Source organism: Rattus norvegicus, chromosome 8 (genome assembly GCF_021556685.1).
Source record: "Rattus norvegicus strain SHRSP/BbbUtx chromosome 8, alternate assembly SHRSP_T2T, whole genome shotgun sequence".
NCBI lineage: Eukaryota > Metazoa > Chordata > Mammalia > Rodentia > Muridae > Rattus > Rattus norvegicus.
In genome coordinates, this window is record NC_141541.1 from 17,594,611 (window position 1) to 17,616,594 (window position 21,984).

Genomic DNA, 21,984 nt, shown 5'->3' on the forward strand with positions numbered 1-21,984 from the left:
CAAACTGTCTTCTACCCCACACATACACACCACGGCACGTGTGCCCCTATGCACATGCGTGCGGCACATCCCCCCCATACACACATACACAACATGTCACTATTTGTCTATTTAGAATAAAAACAGCACAGAAGGCAACCTCCAAAATACAAGAGATGGACAAACAAGACAGTCGGATGTGTCGTGTCTGTGGAGAGCACCCACCCCACATTCGCCAAGGAGTTACACTGTCTGCCGGGTAGGCACTCCCTCACCTTACCAAGAACCTGCAAGGGTAAAAGCAGGCGCCGCTGGCCTAGTGGTCCAGCTCCTTAAATGACCAACAGAACCTTAACATACCAAAGGTGTGAACTGTTTCCAGCTAACAGACTGTTTTTTCTTAACACATCTGAATAAGAATTAGGATTAAGGGGCCTCTCATCCAGGAGGCCACAGTCAGGTAAAGAACAGGGCCTGCATGGTCGGAGAGTGGTGTCCTGAGAGATGCTGGAGCAGAGGCTGACTCTGTCAGTGCTGGCCTGGGCCATTCTCCCAGGACTGTACCTAATTCTCCCCTCTGAACTTCCAACGTCGTCTTAATCACTCCCTGACGACCCACCCTGCAGCCTTATGCTGTCCCTATTCTCCAACTTACACTTTAACATTACTTAATGCCTTCTCTTCTACCTAATTATTAGTGGGCAAGCTGTTCAAGGATAGATGCTTATGACTCAGAGTGAGCTGAGACTCAGCAGCTCTGTTAACTGACTTAATCCCCAACTCTGGGACCAAGTTGGCTCTAACTGCTTGATAGCTTTTGTAAGAAGAGACAATCCTTTGGCAGTGTGTGCAGGAGACACCCCCTGCCGACCAGACTTACTTAGACTATGGAATCATTGTAACACAGTAGCATAGTAACCACAATAACAACTCAGCCCTTCTCCTCCTTCGTGAGGAGGTCACAAAATTAGACTAACAGCATTAAGTGGTTTGGGAAAACAGGCTTTTAGTAACATTTGTTCCTCTCAACATACACCAGTCTTCATAAGCATATTTAAATACGCCTTCTACACTCTACCTGCAAATAGGTGTGTCATGCATAGCCCTGATTTAATCTTGCTTCTCACCAGCCTGGGCATCCTCGGCTCCCACACCAGCTGAGTATTATTCTATTTCACAAGTATGCAAATCAAGCTCCCAGGATTTACAGGACGAACCAGAGATCTGACATCCGTACAGAGTTAAAAACACTTCCCAAAGCATACGCCGCACCACACCAGGGCCCACCGCGAAATGCAGGCAAAGGACCTGAGCAGCTCAGGTGCTGCAAGGACAGGTCACCCTCGGATCTCACTCCTGCGTGTCCATCCAAAACAGAAACAGAGGCAGCCAAGCACCTACGTGTGCTGTGGGTAAAGACATCAGGGTTTAAAGACTTGAAATGAGAAGGAAAACATCTGGTTTTTATCGTAAGTATTTGCAGAAAGATAACGTTTTCCATACCTGGACTGACTAAAGAATGTGGGGATGCTGCTGTTTGGACCTTGGGTGTATGTCTAAGAGCTGCGTATGTATCGTTAGTGAGGATGTGTGCATGTGTGTGGAGGCCACACACACGTCAGGTGTCCTTCCTGAATCACTCTTTGCCTTCATTTTTGGAGACAATCTCTCAATGAGCCTGAAATACAGATTCAGCTCGGCTAGCTGGCTGCTTCGAGAATCCTCCTGCCTCACTGGGTTGCAGGTAGGCCCCCGTCACACCAGGTTCCAGGAATCAAGTTGTGCAGCAAGGCACATTCCTGGGTCATCCCCTTAGCACAAAGGTGCCTTTTACATGTTTTAAGTGAATCAGCAAATAGACTTCTACATAAATTCATATGTATCTTTTAGTATTTAAGAAAGCGCTGGAAAGGTGGCCCAGTGATTTGGAGCACATTCTGCTCTAGGAGAGGACCAGAGTCTGGTTCTCAGCACCCACCCTGGTGTCTCAGATCTGCCCAAAACTCCAGGTCCAGGGGATCTGATGCTCTCCTCTAGTCTCTGTGAGGCAAACACAGACACACAGACACAGACACACACACACACACACACACACACACACACCCCACAAACAACACATGCACACACTACACATAGACATATACACACAGAACGCACCACACAGACATACACGTACACACATACACATACCACACACACACACACACACACACACCACATACCACAAACAACACATGCACACACTGCACACAGACATACATACACAGAACATACCACAAAGATATACACGTACACACATAGACACACACTCACACACACACTACACATAGACATACATACCCAGACACATACCACATAGACACACACTCACACACACACACACCACACCAATATGCACACACACTACACGCAGACATACATACACAGACACATACCACACATACACACACATACACACAGACACACACATACACTGCACAATTTTAAAAATAGAAAGCTGTTAATATAATTTTCAAAACACAAAAATAAAACAAAAATAACTGTCCAAAGCATAACGTATGAAGGGATGACCAATCTCTAAATTACAAACTCCAGTTTCTCAAAATTAGTTCAATAAACTAGTTCTTAACCATGAAAAGAAAGCTGATGAACACGCTAAAGGTTTAGATATTCCAGTATGTTATATCACAAACTAATATAAGTTGAACTTAATAGTTTAAAATAAAACAAACCATTATGAAAGGAACTGCTAGAAAGTTTTATATTACATACAGGCCCATACAGTACTTACATTTTGTTGTTGTTGTTTATTCTGTGTTTTGTTTCTTGAGACAGGGTTTCACTGTGTAGCCCTGGCTGTCATGGAACTCCCTTGGTAGACCATCTTAGCCTTGAACTCAGAGACATCCACCTGTCTCTGCCTCCCAAATGCTGGGATTAAACCATGCACCACCACTGCCCAGCTTCATTTCCATTTTTATTGATTATGTATACATGTGTGTGTATGTATGTGTGCATATGCATGTATATACATGCATGTCCATCATGGTAAAACTTTTCTCCCACCTATCCTTCCTTCTCATCCAATGACAGGCCTTGTTCTATCTTGTACCTGACTTCACCTGTATGACATCCTACAAGAGGGTACAATTCAGGTCAGTAGGCTTGGTGGACAGTTCCAGAATTCAGTGGTATCAGGGAACTCAGGTAAATGTCCAGCTGTCCTTCCATGACCATGAGCAGGCAGAGCGGGAACTGCAGGCTACATTCTGTGCACGAGACTCTGTGTGTATCTACAGGTCGGTCATTACAAAACACAGCTTACCTCATTGACAAACACTTGGGAAATACAACAGGAAATAAGACCAAAGGCATAAACAGATGGAGAATGTGATTAAATAATTTACAAAGAGAAAGTTAAAACACCAAAAATATATTTTCCAACATAAACATGAATAGAAATAAGAAACTGCAGGAAGTTCTGAGTGTATCCATGAATGCTCAGTACAACAGACTTTTATGCAGTGTGTGTTTCATTTCCCATGAGCACTCTTGGCACGCTAGCTGGGTTAGTTTAGCAGGAAAGAGTCATACCATATAGCCCAAGCTGGCCTTGAGCTACGTAGATGCTAAAGGTGACTGTCTCCAGTTAAGGGAGTTATAGCTCTTTGTTTCTTCTTTCTTTCTTTTTTCTCTTTTCTTTTTTCCTTTTCTCCCCTTCCCCCCCCCTTTTTTTTGCTATTTTTATAGGATATATGTAGCTTTTTATTTTAATTCCTATTATGGTTCCTCCTCATTGTCAACTGTCACCTTGACTGGATTTGGAGTCACCTAGGAGACAGACCTTTGTGTGTGCCTGTGAGGATTTTTCCCAAGTGGTTTATCTAAGGAGAGACCCATCCTGAATGTGGGCAGCACTGTCTACACTTGAGACCAGACTGAATAAAAGGGATAAAAGGTACAATTAAACACCTGTGTTCATCTCTCTCTGCTTCCCGACAGCACAGGTGACCACCCACATGTGACTACCCACAAGCTGGAAGCCACACTTCCCCCACCATGATGTCCTCTTCCTAAACCAGGAGCCAAAATAAACCTTCCTTTCCTAAGTTTCTTCTCAGTTATCTGGTCAGAATGAGGAGAAAACAACTAATATAATAATTATCACCTAAGTAATACATGTGTACTCTATAAAAATTAAAAAAAAAACAAAATAATCACCACTGTTATTTTAGTAATTAAGAAAAAGAAACAATGAGATGAAATAATAAAAGGCCACAGAAAAGAAAGAAGTCATTCTGTTAAAGTGCCTTGCAACATAGTATTTTCTTAAAGCTTTCCGATCCTTAAAGCAACATAGTGTTTTAAGAGAGTGTTTAATACAGGCTATATTTGAAAAGGAAACTGGAGAAAGCCAGTATTTTTTTTCTTTAGAAATAAAGTACCAGGATAAACATGCATACACACATATGTAATTGCCACAGTAAACATATGATCGTTAAGGAAGTAAAGCTGTTGGCTGTAGGAAAAACAGAGACGAAGAAAGGGGGCAGACATGACATACAACCCTAGCCCCAGCCACTTAACTGGCTGATTGAGGCCGGACTGCTTGAGCCTAGAAGCGTCAAGGCCAAGCTGGGCACAGAACAAGAACTCACTCAGAACTACACTAGTAAACAGACAAGAAAAGAAACTGAGGTTCTGCAAACTGAAGGAGCAGAAGTCCCCAAACAATCGGTCCTGCAAACAATCATGGGTCTCAAATGCTCAAATTAAAACTCGACTCTTGAGTTAACTGAATTCAGAATCCCTGCTATGTGGGTGGGTCTCATCTGTTTAAAGAAGTTGCCCTGCTATGCGTTGCAGCTGGGGCTGTGTCAGGTTTCCTGGGAAAGTGACCTGAACTTGACCCTTAGCTCTTTAAAATTCCCACACCGCAGAGTCATTTCTCAGGACACACAGGCACTACACTTAATGTCGTATTGCCTAAATACTGCGGGCTGTGGCGCTCTCTCTCTCTCTCTCTCTCTCTCTCTCTCTCTCTCTCTCTCTGTCTCTCTCTCTCTCTCTGTCTCTCTCTGTCTGTCTGTCTCTCTCTCTCTCTCTCTCCCTCCTTCCCTCCCTCCCTCCCTCCTCCTCCTCCTCTCTCCCCTCATCTCTTCTCCTCTCTCCTCTCTCTCCCTTTCCAAGAAGGGTCTAATATAACCTTGGCTAAGCTCGAACTTGCTAGCTGGCCAAGGATGACCTCTGCTGAATTACTGCCCCTGCTGCTCCATCCCCGAGTGCTACAGTTACAGGTGTGCACCACCAAGTCTGGCTGGCACTCCTGAGTCCTGACAGAAAGTTCAGCGCATACAGTTGAACGTAAATGAATGTGGCTACACGGCCTCATTTTCACTAAGGGAGATGTGTAAACGAAGAAGCCAAGGGTTTAGTTTACCCACTAATTCCAAGTATTGCTTCATTTTCATGACCGTATAAACTACAAATCCTAATTCACCATTTCAGAAGCACACACTCACCAAATTTCCACTTTTTCCAGCCCTGGCCCATAGTCAGATGGGCCATTTCCACATGCCTCTGCACATGCTCCTGATAAACTGTCCTTGTTCGGGTTACACTGTTGTAATTGCTCATTGGTCACATGTGGTCCCGAGCTCTCCTCCCCCCTGGCTCTCCCTCCTCCATGGAATGTCATTTGTCATGTTCCCAGAGAGTGACCATCTTGGTGAGGGGGTCATGATAAAATACCATGACCAAAAGCAACTTGGGCAGGAAAGGATTTATTTTGCCTACAATTCGGTATAACAGTTTTTTTTTTTTTTGCCAAAAGATCTTAGGACAGGAACTCACGTAGGGCAGAAACCTGAAGACAGGAGCTGATGCAGATTCCATGGAAGATGCTGCTTACAGCCTTGGTCTCCATGCCTGCTTAGCCTGCTTTCTTATAGAACCCAGGACCACCAGCACAGGGATGGCCCCACCCACAACAGGCTGGGCCCTCCCCTATCAGCCACGATTCTGAAAATGTCCTACGGGCTTGCCTCAGTCAGATCTTATGGAGGCATTGTCTTAATTGAAAATGTATCTTGACAGAGAATATAGTTACTGTACAATTTGAACCACTACAGTTTTCTCCAGTCACAGCACGGGTGGTGGTGATGTCACACTTTTACAAGAAGCAAGAAGCCGGCTCTGTGCAAGGAAAGCCACAGACCCTGGCTTCTCAGGGCCCGAGACTTCTCGGCAGCCCGAGACAGAAGCCTGGCCAAACCCAACCATTCTCTGCTTTACAGGTACCTACCTACCAAAGTCAAGTTAGTCCAGCCACAGACGGGCAGAAATGTCAGCAAATACTCGCCAGTCACTCTCTCCTTTGTTTCTAGGAAGCTGGGAAGAAAGCCTCTCTGCTGAACAGGCATAACGGGTCCATGATGAAGGGCGGAGAGGCCAACCCAGGCTCAGCAGGCAGAGAGAGGCTGTCAGAGTCCTTCACTAATGGTTGCTACTGTCTTTTCCTAAGGGAGGGGGGTCTTACTAAAACAAACACTGGTCTAAAGTAAGTGCTGACCACATTCTAAGACTGTTAAAGAATCTAAAGAACCTTACCTCAAAAGACAGCAAGCCACAGACACTGCTGCAGGTGTGCCCAACCTGGGTCCACTGGGCAGACCAACACAAAATTGTGAGTGTACTTAAAACAACGGGACTTTTGCTTTCTCCCCTCCGGCCCATGCCATATTGACTATGTAGTACCTGAATGTGCATTCTGTGGCTGACAGACTGCCATAAAGAGGCTAGACACTCCTGTAGCTCACAGCCTGCAGCTCCTGCAAAGTTAAGTTTGCTCCCATTGTCTTCTGGGAGCAAGGAGGAGGACGGAGGAGTCTGGTGAGATTTTATAAACTAATAACAAATTCACCATTACCTGGTCAAGTAAAAACTTAAGTGTGTTTCCAGCACATGCACAGCCATTGAGTGCTTAACCAGGGAAGGGCCACGTGCAGTAAGGGGCTCTGGGCTTCCTACACCACCGAGCTGTTGGTCATGACTTGTTACTGACCCTCTCTCTTCGGTCAGGTTTTGCCTACGTAAGAATGAGCTTTTTAATAGCACCTCTTCTTTTTCTTTTTTTAAAGATTCATTTATTTTTATTTTATGTGTATGGGTGGTTTGTCTGCACATTTGACTGTGGACCTCATGCCTACAGTACTCATGAGGCCAAAAGAAGGTGCTAGATCCCCTGGCACTGGAGTTACAGACAGACAGTTGTGAGCCACCATGCAGGTGCCAGGAACTGAACTGGGGTCCTATTTTGTAAGAACAGTGCTGCCCTTCGCCACGGGACAATCTCTCTATTTCCTAGTTCCCATTTCTTAGAAATGCTGTAAATGTTAAGGAACATGACCCCCACTAAAATCCCTGCATACAGTAAGGCCTTGGGAAAACCCTTGCAGCCCTGTTACAGTGCTCCACGATCACACCCTGAGCTGCAAAGTGCCAAGCGTCTGTAATGGAAAACTCAAACAGGTATTAGAGAAAACAGGTTTTAGTCTTACTTTATACACGATCCTGATTAAAGTATATAAATTATAGGAGCAAAATCATTTTCAAGATTGAAAACATCTAGCTAGTAAATCCCATGTTTTACCGTGTTAGTGGTTTACTGGGAAATGGGAGATCAATATGAAATATTTTATCAGCTCTAGTTTTTCATTTTCATTTTTGACATAGAGCTCTTTGGGGGAAAAAGGACTGCATCTTGACTAATATACTCTAAACTACTTTAGCAGAGAAATCCAACCACCCCTGGAATTCATTGGTGCCTTCATTCCCACTAGCGACACGCACTACACAAGCCAAGTCACCACAGAGTGAGTCAGAATTAATAACAAACGTTTGCTTTGGGGCTGGAGGGAGTCACCGTCCTCAACAAGAACAGCCCAAGTCTCATCTTGTCCTCACGGTGACCCACTTTCAATTCCAGATGAAGATGAAGCAAACCAAAGCAGAGAAGACCAGAAACGCAACCTCTGAGCTGCCCCGAGGCCAGCTCTCATGTTCTTAGCACCTCCCCTTCCTCATGGCTTCCTGAGCTCATTCACAGAAGGAGCCATGACGCTGTTCACTGCCGGTCAACTCTGCTTGGGCCAGTGGCTGCTCTCATCAGTTTACACAGGAGTTGAAGGGGAGAACATGAACCACCAGAGCAGGCAAAGAGCTCTGAGCGACTGGAGTCAGACCCTCGCTTTCCTCCCAAAGCTTTCACCTGTTCCTCAGACTTGTCTCAACACGTAATGGGTTGGGTCAAGTTGCCGGGTTTCCGTTAGATCCTAAGTAGGGCCTCTTGTAGCATCAGGCAGAAAGACCCAAGGGATCTCAGTGAGGGTCCATCCTAACCCAGGAGTCTATGTTGCCACGTGCATAGTGTGCACCCAAAAGCTTCCTAAATTGTCACCATTAGTGGCAAACATACGACCACAGAAAAGGAATCAGCCCGGTGAGATTCTAAGGGACACTGCTTGCCTCTTGGGTGGTATATAATGCCACACACCACTGAGTCTCAGGCTCAAACCCTAGATTCCAGGCTCTGCTAACCATGTCTGGAGCAGGCCCTGTGACGACAAGCTTGTTTATCTAAGCCAACCAAAGGCTGTACTGTTGGAGCCAGGTTGGCTCACCATGGCTGTGCTCACCAAGTGGCCTTACAGCCCTGGGGCCAGTCACAGTGGCCTGTCTGTTACATCTTCTAAGACACTTTGATGGGCATGTAAATTCCAGTGCCAAGCTTCTCAGGGCACTCAAACCCCACGGAAATGTCTTTCTCTGACCTCAGAACTTGGAGGCGAATGGTTTCTCCACAAGTCACCAGGGAGACCTCTAAGAACTGCCTCACTCCCACTGGCCCAACTCACATCATGGTTTATTGACAAGACGCCAATGGGTCCAGCTGTTAGAGATGGCTCTGCGATCTCTGGCAAAAAGAGTGGTCACCGCTATGCTGATAGAGGACCAGGGTTCAATTCCCAGCACCCATGCGGTGGTAGCCCACGACTGTTTATAACCCCCATTCTAGAATCTAGAACCCTCTTCTGCCCCTCCAGGGGCACCAAGCACTGAAGCAGTGCACAGACATACATGCAGGCAAAACATACAGATAAAAAACAAAAACCATAAAAAGCTGTGAGCCAGCAAGGAAGAAGAAGGCAACTTCACTGGAAAGATTTCCCATCCTTCTCAGGGTCTTCCAGAGACAGAGAAATGTTCGGGATGAACTATGAAATGACGATGTGACACAAACACCAGAGGTGTGGCATCGTTCGAGGTGAAAGTTCCCCTTTGGTAAAGAGAGGAGATCCCGGGGGCCACCGCAGAGTCAGGTTAAACCCATGCTAAGACCACAACGCACTCTGCTGCTCACGAGGGCTTGGGCTGGCCAGGATGCATCAGAACCGGCATTCATCACCGAGATGGCTCAACTTTACGTAGACCACATCTGCACTCCCCTAGAAGACACACCTCGGGACGTGTCCCTGAGGGTGTTTCCAGAAGTTTGACTGAAGAGGGAAGCCCCCCCCCCCCCCGGGATGTGAGTGGCGACACATCTCTGAGTGAATAAGAAAGGGATGGGAGTAGAAAATCAGCTGGGCGCTGGCATTCACTCGGGACCTCTTCGTCCGGGTACACAGAGATGTAGGAGTGACAGGGTCCAGCCACTCCCCCAGGCCCTGAACTCCATTTTGCCTTCCAGGCCATGAGAGATACCATGTTCTCAAAGCATGAGCCAAGATAAATCATTCCTCTTACATGTTTCTTTTTGCCGGAAATTTGGTTACAGCAACAGAAAGATGGCTACGAAGCCCACCTCGTGTCAAATGTGTCAGAGCTGAGGAGTAGCTGGCCACCTCCCAGCACCTTCCCAGCACAGTGAAGCCTCCACCCAGCCACTAGGGTTCCATCAGGAGCTCCCGCTCAGTTTAGACACAGACAAACCTCTATGATGACGACGCATCCAATAATAGCAGGAGACACCTGTCTTCTCAGGGCCGTGCTCTTCCTGCACAAGCAGAGTACCCTCCACGCTGGCCACTCCCGCATTCTCCCCAGAGGCTGCATGTCCAACTGCCTCAAACACATGCCTCCGCTCCTCAGTGGTCTAGCCAATCACAGACTCCCCTCAGTTCTACTTCCCTGCCTCTCGTAACAGACGCCTCTCCCCTGCTGCTGTCTCCACCTGGACACCCAGTTCTCTGAAGTACCAAATCCTTCCCGGAAAGGCCTCGCAAGCCGAGTCTCCCCGTCTAACCATCCCGCACCACCACTGAATGTAGTTACTAAATACCAACATGTAGTCTCTGCTTGAGAACACCAGGCTTCTCTCTCCTTAGAGTAACTGTGAGAGACCTACAACACCGTCCACAACTTCCCTGCTCAAACACATCCTCTGTCTCCTACTACACCTAAACGCCTGGGCTGTACGCCCTTGCTCTTCAGTCCACTTTCATGGCTTTCCTGCCTCTGGAGATGGTCTTTCTACCAATACCTACTTTTATTAATCCTTTGAGACCTCAGTCAGTGTCACCTTCTCTTAGCTTTCTTGTTTGTTTGTTTTTGTTTGTTTGGTTTGACATTTTTTGAGACAGGGTTTTTCTATGTAGCCCTGGCTGTCCTGGGACTCTCTCTATAGCCTAGGTTAGAGCAGAAGCAGCCCGAGAAGCTTTCTAAATCTTCAGATTTTGAGCTTTTCTAACTTATCCAATCGCCTGGTACTTTTGGCTGTTTCTACCCTAAACATCATGCTGAATGGCAGTGATGTGTTCTGATACTGGTTTCCCCAAAGGCAATGCTTCAAGGGATCTTAGGGCAGGCACCATACTTGTATCTGTGGATCAAGGCTGCACAGAAGTCACGCACAAGAAGAAAGGCTGAACCTGCCCATCAATCAGAAAACACACTTACACTACAAGCCAGCGAGATGAGTTGGAATGGAAGATGGAGAAGCTGGAGGCTGGAGGCCAGGCCTGGTGCTCAGCTGCAAGCTCTGGACACCTGCGCGAAGCTCCACACGTCAGATTCATGTCTACTGAATGAGCTGAGACTAAAGGGCTTCCGAGGTCTGTCAGTGCCTACATTCTAGCATCCAGAGTAGCAGTAGCAGCAGTAGTAGTAGTCTCCCTCCTCCTCCCCCTCCTCCTCTTCTGCTTCTGCCTTCTAAAAAAAGTGTGTGTGTGTGTGTGTGTGTGTGTGTGTGTGTGCCTGTCATGTGTATGAGTGCCCATGAAAGCAAGAAGAAGGCATCTTTAAATTATATAATGAAGTCAAATATCACGATGCACACCTATAGTCCCAGCTTTGAGAGGCAGAGGCAAGAGACTCATGAGTTGAAAACCAGCATAGGCTACTCTACCTAGTAAGACCCTGTCTCAATAAACAGAGGAAGGGAAGAACAGGGGTAGGAAGAGGAACAGGGAAGGGAGAGAACGGCTTTATTAATATAACAGAAAAGACTACAGAACAACTTTGTGGCTGGAGAGACGGCTTCGTCTTACAAGCACAGGGACCCCAGTTCAATACTCAGAACTCACATTAAGAAAGCTGGTTGTGAAGGCACATGCTTGTGCTGGCGAGACAGACACACGCAGGTCCTGCCAGCCAGTCTAGACTAATTGGTGAGTTCTGGACAGACTCTACCAACAAAGCAGCCCAAAAAGGGGATGGTACCAAAGGGACAACACTCAAGACGATGACATTTTCCTGTGGTCTCGACATGTACCTGTACATATGTAGTCACATCTAAACATACCCACACATACCACACACTACACACACACACACACACACACGTACCACATACACACATACCACACACATATAACACATCTCACACACACTATACACACATACACACCACATACACACATACCACACACTACACACACACACACACCACACACACATACCACACACATATACCACATCACACATGCACACACACATGCACCACATACACACATACCACACACTACACACACATACACACACACACCACATACACACATACCACACACATACACCACATCACACACACACATACACACATACCACATACACATATACCACACACTACACACACATACACACACACCATACCACACATACCACATCACACACACACATACAGACACACACACATACATACACCACATCACACATGCACACACACACACATACACACACACCACACTACACACACACACTCAGACACACCACACCACACACACACACACCACATACACATATACCACACACTACACACACACACACACTCACCACATACACACATACCACACACATACACCACATCACACACACACACACACACACACACACACACACACACACACACACATACACACACACACACACAGAGTAATAATACTTCTCAGTAATCAACAGTCCCATTCATCCCCAGCCGCTAAGACTGGAAGACATTCTAAGTCTCCCTCTCCCTGAGCCCACAAATGGCTTATTAAATACTATGGACAAGACAAAAGTTTTCCTAAAAGCTAACATTCCTCACAAAACTCCAAACATACGGCTGAGCTTTGCAAAGCTGGGTTCAGAGGTACCTGGTGACGCCATACTCTGGGGGTGGCTGGTACCTCAGGACGGCCACTTCTGTTCTCGCAGGCTGAGGTGCTGGGTAAGGTTTGACCATCTCGTGGAGTACCCCAGGGTGCTGGTCACTGTAGTAAAGACCGTGATCTTGGTTCTTGCTGACTGGGGATTTCATTGGCTTGGTCTTGAAGGGGTATTCAGGTGGAGGGCCACGAGGGTCCAGTGCTTTACAGACGGGCTGGGCAGGAGATGGCTCTCCTCCAGCTTTGAAGCTCTTTCCATTTCCCGAGCTGGGGAGGTGTTGCTTAGTTCCATTCCTCTCCAGCGACAGCTGCATGATCCTCTCACTGAGGGACCGGACATGGCCCTGCTTTAGTTCTTTTAGGGCCTCATCCTTATGTGCTTGTCCGCTGTTGGCCCGGTTCACGGTGGGCCTCCCCTCGGTGCGGGACTTCTGACTGGTACCTCCGGCCATGTAGTAAGTGTGGCCGAGGGGCCCCTGTCCCTGCTGTTGTTGTTGCTGCTGCTGCTGTTGCTGCTGCTGCTGCTGTCCCCTGAAGAACTGGGACTGGGCCTTGGCCTCCTCGTACGTGGGCAGCTCCTCGTTGTTCTGTTGAGGCTGTGTGGACCGGACCTGCTTCTCCATCACCGTATTGTCTCCCTGATGTTCTTGACCCTGCGGTTCTTGGCGGGCCGACTGATAGACCATTTGTGGGTCTTCTTGAGTGAGGGTTTCCGTGGAAGAAAAGTTGTTGGTGCTGTGGGCTGGCCCTGCACTCCCTGTGGCCTGGTGCTGAATGGCCAGCAGGTTCATGTTCTCGGTTGGGGTGCCATAGCGCAGTTGTTCCTGGATCAGCCGCTGTAACACTCTTCCAGAAGCTACATCCTCAGAACCTCTCATTTCCACCTCCGGCGTCCTCAAGAAGTTTGGGGAGTGGAAGCTGGAGAGAGGGTCCTCTACTGAAAGACAAACAGGAACTGAGCTAATAGGATGTCCCCAGGAGACACTGACTGATATGCTAATCAGAGCATCATTGAAAGACCAGGTTCCAAAGATGTCATCGCTGACCCATCCTGCAATGCCTCAAGGGTGTGTTTCTCAGACTTCCTGAGCCTCTGCTCTCCCCTCCCATCCCTTTTCTGTCCCCTCTGTGACTTGATCTACCATGACATATCTCCTTTTCCTAACAGGACCACTGTGGCACAGACTGACATTGTCTTCCCATCGTAAAAACAAAAAATATTAGTCACAAAGACAGCACCCATGGTCGTCTGTCAGGTCTCTAATGATGGCTCTCCAACGCACCCTTCCCTCTCTCAGAGCTGTCCTCAGGAGGCAGCCCACATTGGCTGTCCCCATGTTTCAAACACCACACACTGAGTTTTCCAGCTCTCATGTTACACATGTAACCTTTCTACAATATTGAACCTTGTTTGCTCTCTGTTTAGAATGACCTTCCAATTTAGCATCTAAATCATTGCCTCGGTACACCCACTTCCTGCCTCTTCCAGTCTGGACTGCCCCAAGCTCCATCTGAATCCCCTTTTGCTCCCACTGAGCAAAATTTCCACCCTTGTCTTCAACTCACGAGTCAGGGCCCCACCTCTGCAATGGCAGCCGCTGGCCCTTAGCAGCCATCTTGTACCAACACATCTTCCTTCCCTCCCTGACTCCTATACCCTGTGTCTTGTTGGTGTCTTGATTATTACTAAAGTGTTTCACACTGGGTGACAGTAAGAAGCCAGAAGCAAGCCCTACGCTCTGTACCAAACTGCTGTCCTGTTCAACTCTCTTCCAGAGGCCCCCATTCCCATGTTCTGGCCCCACTAAACAGTTACTGAGATTCCAAACAGAAGCCTCTTGCTTCTGCCCTCCTCTGTCTCTATCCACAAAACAGTTGTTTACCTCTCTGTACCAGAAACTAGTGAGTCCAAAGCCTAGGAGATGCTCATAGAAACTAAACAGTGAACACGCCAGAGACAGACAGACAGAACCTTTGATTGTCCAAGACACTGTTAATGTAAGTGCTGGAGTTATGAGCCTGAAGCAATTTATCCTCAAAGTCACAGATCTGCAAGACTTAAGGGAACAAGTATCAAAACTTAGCTAAAACTAAAATAAAAGTACAGCAGAAAAAGTGATTTAAGTGAATGGGTCCTGAAATGAATGGGTCTTAACGGACAGGAAAACTACTACATCCCTTTTCTCATTGGAAAAGGGGGTGTCCATTTGTCAGGAGCCCTGGGACGCTTTGAAAATGGCTTCACCTCTCTCCATCACCCCAGGACATCAACGATAGAGAATTGTTCGTTTGAAAGGAGGAAGTTCCTTAGGAAGGGTTTGAATTTCTTCCGAAGTTCTGACTTGTTTGCAAAAACAAGAGCTGGGGAAAGAGGCAAAGGGCTCGAGAAAAGGCAGGGGAAGCATTTAGAACTTGAGATTTATAATTCAGAAGAGCCGGTTACAGATGATGCAACTCAAGCTTCCGAGGACGAAGACCTGTAGAGGCAGTCACTCCTTACAGTGGGGAGGGTGTTATGCATATTTGTTTGGGTGTTCCTGTATGCAAGGAGGTCACAACCTCAAGTCCTGTTCCTCAGGAACCACCTACCTTCTTTTTCCTAATACAATATTCTTTATTTGCTCTTTGACAATTCCATACATGCAAATGATGTATTTACTATCCATTCCTAGACTCCCCCAGGACCACCCAATCATTCCCTCCTACCACCATCCTCTCCCTCCCTCCCTCCTCCCTCCCTCCCTCCTCCCTCTTTCCTCCCTCCCTCCTCCCTCTTTCCTCCCTCCCTCCTTCCTTCCTTCCTGCCTTTCATTTTTGAACCCATTTTGTAACCCAGCAGGGACGCTGGCAGATCTGGTTGCCACACATCCCGCAGCTGCTGTAAGTGTACAGCAGCCCTGTGAGGAAACCAGCATCTCACGGCACTCGTACTTCCTCCAGCTCTTACATTCCTTTTGCCCTCTCTTCCACAAGGTTCTCTGAGCCCTGGGGTTGGGGAGAAGGTCACCTTGTGCTTTTGAGGCAAGTCTCTCACTGGGACCTGGGGTCAGTAACTGGACCAGTGAGGCACAGGGACCTGTCTCTCTCCACCTCACCAGTGCTGGGGTGACAAGCATATGACGTCCAGCTCCGTTATGTTGTTGGGATCCAACTCAGGCCTAAGTTGCTTGGGAGACAAGCTATTTCTCCCAGCCCCAATTCTTATTAATATCGTGGTACAACATTAATTAAAATAAAGTTCCCAGCTGGAGACAACTCTTAGCTCAGTATGACAACTTAAGGCTAGAGATTAAAGAAATGTCTAAATGACAGCAGCCCCTCCTTTACCCTCAAGGATACATTCTAAGACCCTCCGTGGAATCTGTGGCCAAGGACAGTCAGTACCAAGCCAGTATGTGTGCACATGTGTGCGTGTTGTGTGCATGCATGCACGTGTGCATGGGTGCGTGTGTGTGTGTGTGTGTGTGTATACACCTGTAAAAAATTACACAAATTACACATACAAGATTGTCAGTAACAGCCAATGGTAACACAGTCCCGATCTGACAGCACAGGGCCGTGACTGTGTTTAAGACTTACGAACCATTTGCTTCCAGCACTTTTCAACTAGAGTTTCCGGATTGTCATCGAAACCATTGTGTGAAAGTGGTGGAAACTAAAGTCACGGGCACAGGGGTTTCTTAATGTAGAAGAGGTGAAAATGAGAAACGCCGACCCTCTGGGCTCCCAACGTGCACTCCAACAGCAAGAGGACTTACCGCTTTTCCCCCTCAGGCCTCCGTTTGCCTCCACTGTCAAAGTAGGTGCTTCATGCCTCCCAGAATAGAGCTGCAAGTCTGGGTAGAAGTAGGCGTGGTCTTCTAGAATCTGCGCAGGACTGCCGGGGCTGTAGCAGATGGGGGGAGGAGCTGGCAAGAGAGAAAATGATGTGTGTGTCAGTGCCAATCACGTGCCCCTCCTTCCTGCGTGACTCATGTACCCCACATGGCAACTCGCAGTGTTACTCTGCCTATTTCATTCATAAAATTCCAAAGTTACTTCCCAGAACTGTCACAGATCCAGCCACCCACCATGCTGACCCATGAGCTTTCAAAGACCCGCTGAGCGAAGGCGGGAAGCTGTCACCTAGGAGCAGCACCCACAGGCTGCTGAGGAACTGCAGGAGGCATGAGGGTTGGAATGGCCAAGGTGGAGGACAGAAAGGTGGGAGTGGAGCAGGCCAGAAAAAGAAAAGCGAGAAGAAGAACAGCTGTCTCTCCAAAAATATGTGATCGAAGAAGGGGTGGCCACTTTGCCAGGCCATGTGTCAGCAAGAGAATGTCCCAGACTGAGACACAGTGTGCTCTGGCTCCCTGGGAGGCTTCTGAGACTCACATTGCTGTAGAACCAGGAACCTGGGTCTGGGCCTCAGCCAAGCAACGGCCATTCACACACACACACACACACACACACACACACACACACACACACACGCACACACACACGCACTTCTTTTTCAAGTTACACTTGATGCTACCCTTAGACCCACAGCCACCAACCATGAGACCCCACTTCAGGGACACTGACAGTGGATTAGCCAGTTGTGGGGACTCTGGCCAATCGGCCAATTTCCTTTCCTATACCTCTGTGTGGACACCAAGACTAAAGCTCTGCTTTTTCTTCAACTTACTCTGGAGAATCTTGTTACTATTTATTAAGGTCCTTGCCTGAAAGATATTTCCATTTGAAAATAAAAACAATCTTCAGAAATTGCCTCAAACCAGGCATCTGAAATGTCTTCCTAAGGTTTGGACAAGACCAGAGCTACCAGTGACTCATGACAGCAAGGGCCAAAGATAGGACTGTCGCCCCCTCTCCCTGAGTCACTGTGCCCCAGAGGTGAAATACCATTTGAATGTGTGCTCACCATAGTGTGGACACGTCTGACCCATAAAGATAAAATTCTGATTTTCATGCTGCAATGCTCACCATGTAAATTTAAAATAAAATAATCCTAGTTGGGACTCTCACCTTAGAGAAGATTACATAGCAGACATGAACGGCATGTACGGAGATCAGTCTAACACTACGTCCTAAGCCAGAGGCTTCTCCTTCCAGCAGTGTGCACTGACTGCCCCAAAGAGAGGAAAGGCCCTTCTGGGCCTCATCTTTTACAACTATGGCTAAAATCGGGTATTCTAGGCAGCTTTGACATTGTTTCTAGCTGATGAGTATCAAACTAGAGGGGAACAAGGCACGGGCCTGACTGCATATTAGAGATTTGGGGTACTTTACAAATCCCACTATAGGGTAGGGCCCAAGTAACTGTATTGTGTGTGTGTTTGTGTGTGTATGTGTTCATGAGTTTGTGTGTTTGTATGTGTTTGTGTGTGTCTGTGTGCATGTGTGTCTGTGTGTATATGTGTGTATGTGTGCATGTGTGTGCATGAATGTCTGCATATGTGTATGTGCATGCATGTGTGTGTATCTGTATGAGTCTGTGTATGCTTGAGTGTGTGTTCACATGTGTGTAGTGCTGAGAACTGAACTCAGTGTCTTGTACATACTAGGAAGAATTCTACCACTGACTGAGCTGTATCTGTTTCTTACTTAATATATTTTTTATTTGATAGGGGTCTTACTAAGTTGCCAGATTAGTTTAAACTCAACTCAACTCTGTGGTTCAGGAAATTCTCAACACGCAAACCCCCTGCCTCTACCTCTGGGGTAGCTCAAATTGCAGGCAAGTACCATCAGGCTGAGCCAGACAGGCGTCTTTTCCAAAGCTCTCAAAATGACTCCAATATGCAGTGAATGTTGGGGACCCCAAAGATAGAGGGAAAGTGGGGCCCATGGGCAAAATAAACAAGTCACCTCTGTTCACCTCCGCCCTGTACCAAGTCGGGGGCAGGGGTGTGGAGGTGGGCGGAGTCAAGAGCTCACAAGCTCCAATCAAAGTGTGGCGTTTTTTCTTAAAATTGTGCTGGGTCAGGAGTGGTCTGGGGCAGCATGAACTGACTTTCCAGGCTATTGTCTATTAGAGCAACTAGGAGAACAAGCTTTGAATACAACAGACATGGATGTACATAAGGGGAGCGAGAGAATGTGCACACGTTTAACATAGCTCTCACAACGGACCCTGCATTAGCCATCAGTCCCAGCAGCATTCACAGCAATCATTTCTCTCCATCTTTTCAGTGGTTGGCCAAGAAAAAACGGGCTCAAGCGTTCCAAGCCACAGAATAGTAGTCCCTAAAGGAACCTGTGTTCAGAGAACACCAGAGATGCACTGCCATTTACTACGTGGTCGTGAATGAAGAAAAACTAGTGAACACACACACACACACACACACACACACACACACACATGAACTGATAGACAGACAGTCACTGTGCCAGTTATATGGCCACTCAAGACATCTTTCACACACACGTGGGGCTCATACATTTAGTGACAGACATTCTCAGGGCTACCGGGGTGCTGAGGAAAGGAAAGGGGAGCCACAGAGAAGAGGCCCTGCAGATGAATGGCCTAGGTAATTTATTCCAGCTCAGCAAGAAAAGGCTGGGCTATCCCAGCACCCGCCCTGCCTAAGGAACCAGGGTCAACATCACACCAGGAACCGTGGCAATGATGCACGTCTTGAAGTCTGGATGGGAATCCTGGGTCAGAGAACAAATGTCTACACCATTTTGGGGTTCCATCCCATGTGCTCCCACTTCTTAATGACCATTTTAGTCCACCATCTTGAACAGGGACCTTCCCCAACAAGAACTCTCTCTCTCTCTTCCTTCCTTCCTTCCTTCCTTCCTTCCTTCCTTCCTTCCTTCCTTCCTCCCTCCCTCCCTCCCTCCCTCCCTCCCTCCCTCTCTCTCTCTCTTTCTTTCTTTTTCCTAAGCAAAGTGCTGGACCCAGGCTGTGTGAAATGAGAGCCTGGAAGTGGACCCACAGCCTGAGCAGAAGGCTGTTTTCTTTGCTGGCACTTCCTTATGGGGAGCAGGGGCTTCAAAAACCCACAAAGCCTTCCAGACACGGCTTCCACCCAGAAGGCCCCTGCAAGGCCTGGCTCAGACCCAGAGACCAACAACCCTGCCAGAGTAGGGAGATCAAGGGCTTGCTGGCTCAGCACTGTATCCATACAGCACGGCTGGCTGTGTGGAGAGGCTTCATAAGGGTTACTTCCACACGGCCCCCTTGTCTACGTGACTTACAGTTAACTCTCGGAGGCCAGACCGTCTGCTAAGGGTTTTGAACACTGGGCCAAAGCACTGAAAAGTAGGCCAAGGTGAGCCTGGGGGCACCAGGTCATTGGGGAGGCCCACAGAGCTCCTGGTGTCCCTACCAGGAGGGAAGGCAAGGGTCTTCATTACTGGGCTCGACTAAGACTGAGCTCTGGGATTCTAGAGAGCTTAGAGTTTCCACAGACTGACAGCCACCCATTTTACCAAGAACCTTTTAGGTTGGTTGGTTTGTTTGCCTAACAAAACGCCCAAGTCACAGGATCCATGCCCCCACCCACTTCTCTCCCCATTCTGAGATCAGTGTTTCTGGCTCTCTTTGGAGGCGCTGGAAACATAACTTCCCTTTACAATCCTGCACTGCCTCTTTCTTTGTGACCGTTCTCTGGTCCCGCAGGGGACGTGGCCTGACCAAGACTTTTCCTCTCACTAGCTTGAAGCAAATGCACAGAAAATGAAGGGTGTCGCTGTTGAAGAAAAATGAGTTAGGGGGAAAGAGGCAGGGCAGGGGACGGTAAAGTTAGCTCCATTCCTGTGCTAACTGGTGGATCCCCCTCAGAGGCAGAGCCGGAATCTATCACCATGCCAACAGAGCAGGCTCAGAAAGCCCCCGTGAGGTTTAAACTCTAGACATCAGTGCCCTACTACCACACACACACACACACACACACACACACACACACACACACACACACCATGGAGGCAGGGGTGGGGCCTGGAACATCTCTGTCCTTAGGTTCCTTTCCACAGTCACATCTTGCATACACAATCTTCTGGTCTATCACTTCCAGGTCAGAGTTTAATATCCAAGGCTGTCAATCATCAGGCTCCCCCTCTGGTTGTCAGCAGTCTTCCTGAGTCCCTCAGCATCCCTGCATCCTGTACTGTCACCAGCTCAGGACTTGGCGACAGGCCTTGTTGAAGGTCATGCTGCTATGCCCCTCGTGAAGATAGCGCCTTGGAAGACGTGCCGAGTGTCCTTGTGGATGTCTACAAGTGGCATACAGTTAGGTGTATTCTCTGACTACACAGAGAATAAAGTTTTGTTCTCTGGGACACTCTCAGCACCACATAACTCAAGGAAAACATTAGTACTCCCTCTCTGAGAAGCCTCTGAGTGTTTCAGATAGCTCCTTCACCCTTCGGCTTCCTAGAATGTGGGGATGTTTCCTGCCCCTTTGCAGCGAATGCTGGTGCTTTGAGGGGTCTACAGGCCAGAGGTCCTGTCATCAAAGGTACCTCTGACAGAAGGACAACAGCCAGGTGTCACCAATTTCAAAAACTTCCTGATAGTTTCATATCATTTAAAGCTTCCCATGCGCCTCAAAACGACTTCACCACCAGATCGTAAGACCGCCATATCAAACACTAGAACCAAGTCCACAGCTTCTGCCTCACCTCCGAAGGGTAGAGGGATTTGCTGAGTATGCTAAGGCCTCACAGCTGAACTGGCCTGGCTCAGGAAGAACGGGAGGTTTTCCTGAGGTGTGGAATACCCCACTCAAGGAGAGTCATACTTGAAAACATTGGCTTCAAGGAAGTGGAAAACCCATGAACACGGCTGGAAAGAAAGGGAGGAACCAAGTCACATCACAGGCACCTGAGACCAGGTATGACTTACAAAGGCAGCCTCCTGACACACCTGACACAACACACCTAGAAGCACACGGTATCTCTGCTCCTAACACACAACTGTGCTCAACACACGACTATTCACAACGTAAACCTACAACACACACCTATACACACAACACACGCCTACACACAACACACACCTACACACAGCACACGCCTACACACAACACATACCTATACACACAACACACACCTACACACAACACACGCCTACACACAAAACACGCCTACACACAAAACACGCCTACACACAACACATACCTATACACACAACACACACCTATCACACAACACATACCAATACACAACACACACCTACATACAGCACACACCTATACACAACACGCCTACACACAACACACGCCTACACACAACACATACCTATACACACAACACATACCTATACACACAACACATACCTATACACACAACACACACCTACACACAGCACACGCCTACACACAACACATACCTATACACACAGCACACACCTATCACACAACACATACCA

At 47.7% G+C, this 21,984-nt stretch overlaps 1 protein-coding gene across 3 annotated transcripts in view; it reads right to left on the minus strand.

The window, feature by feature from the left end:
• The window catches only part of Amotl1 (angiomotin-like 1), a 118,900-nt gene that overhangs the window by 34,892 nt on the left and 62,024 nt on the right, over window positions 1–21,984 (minus strand). For 2 of the 3 annotated variants that reach the window (NM_001429440.1, NM_001429441.1), the window contains 2 exon segments: window positions 12,609–13,557; window positions 16,379–16,528. In NM_001429440.1, coding sequence (NP_001416369.1) covers window positions 12,609–13,557; window positions 16,379–16,528 — 1,099 coding nt within the window. 3 annotated transcript variants of the gene reach the window in all.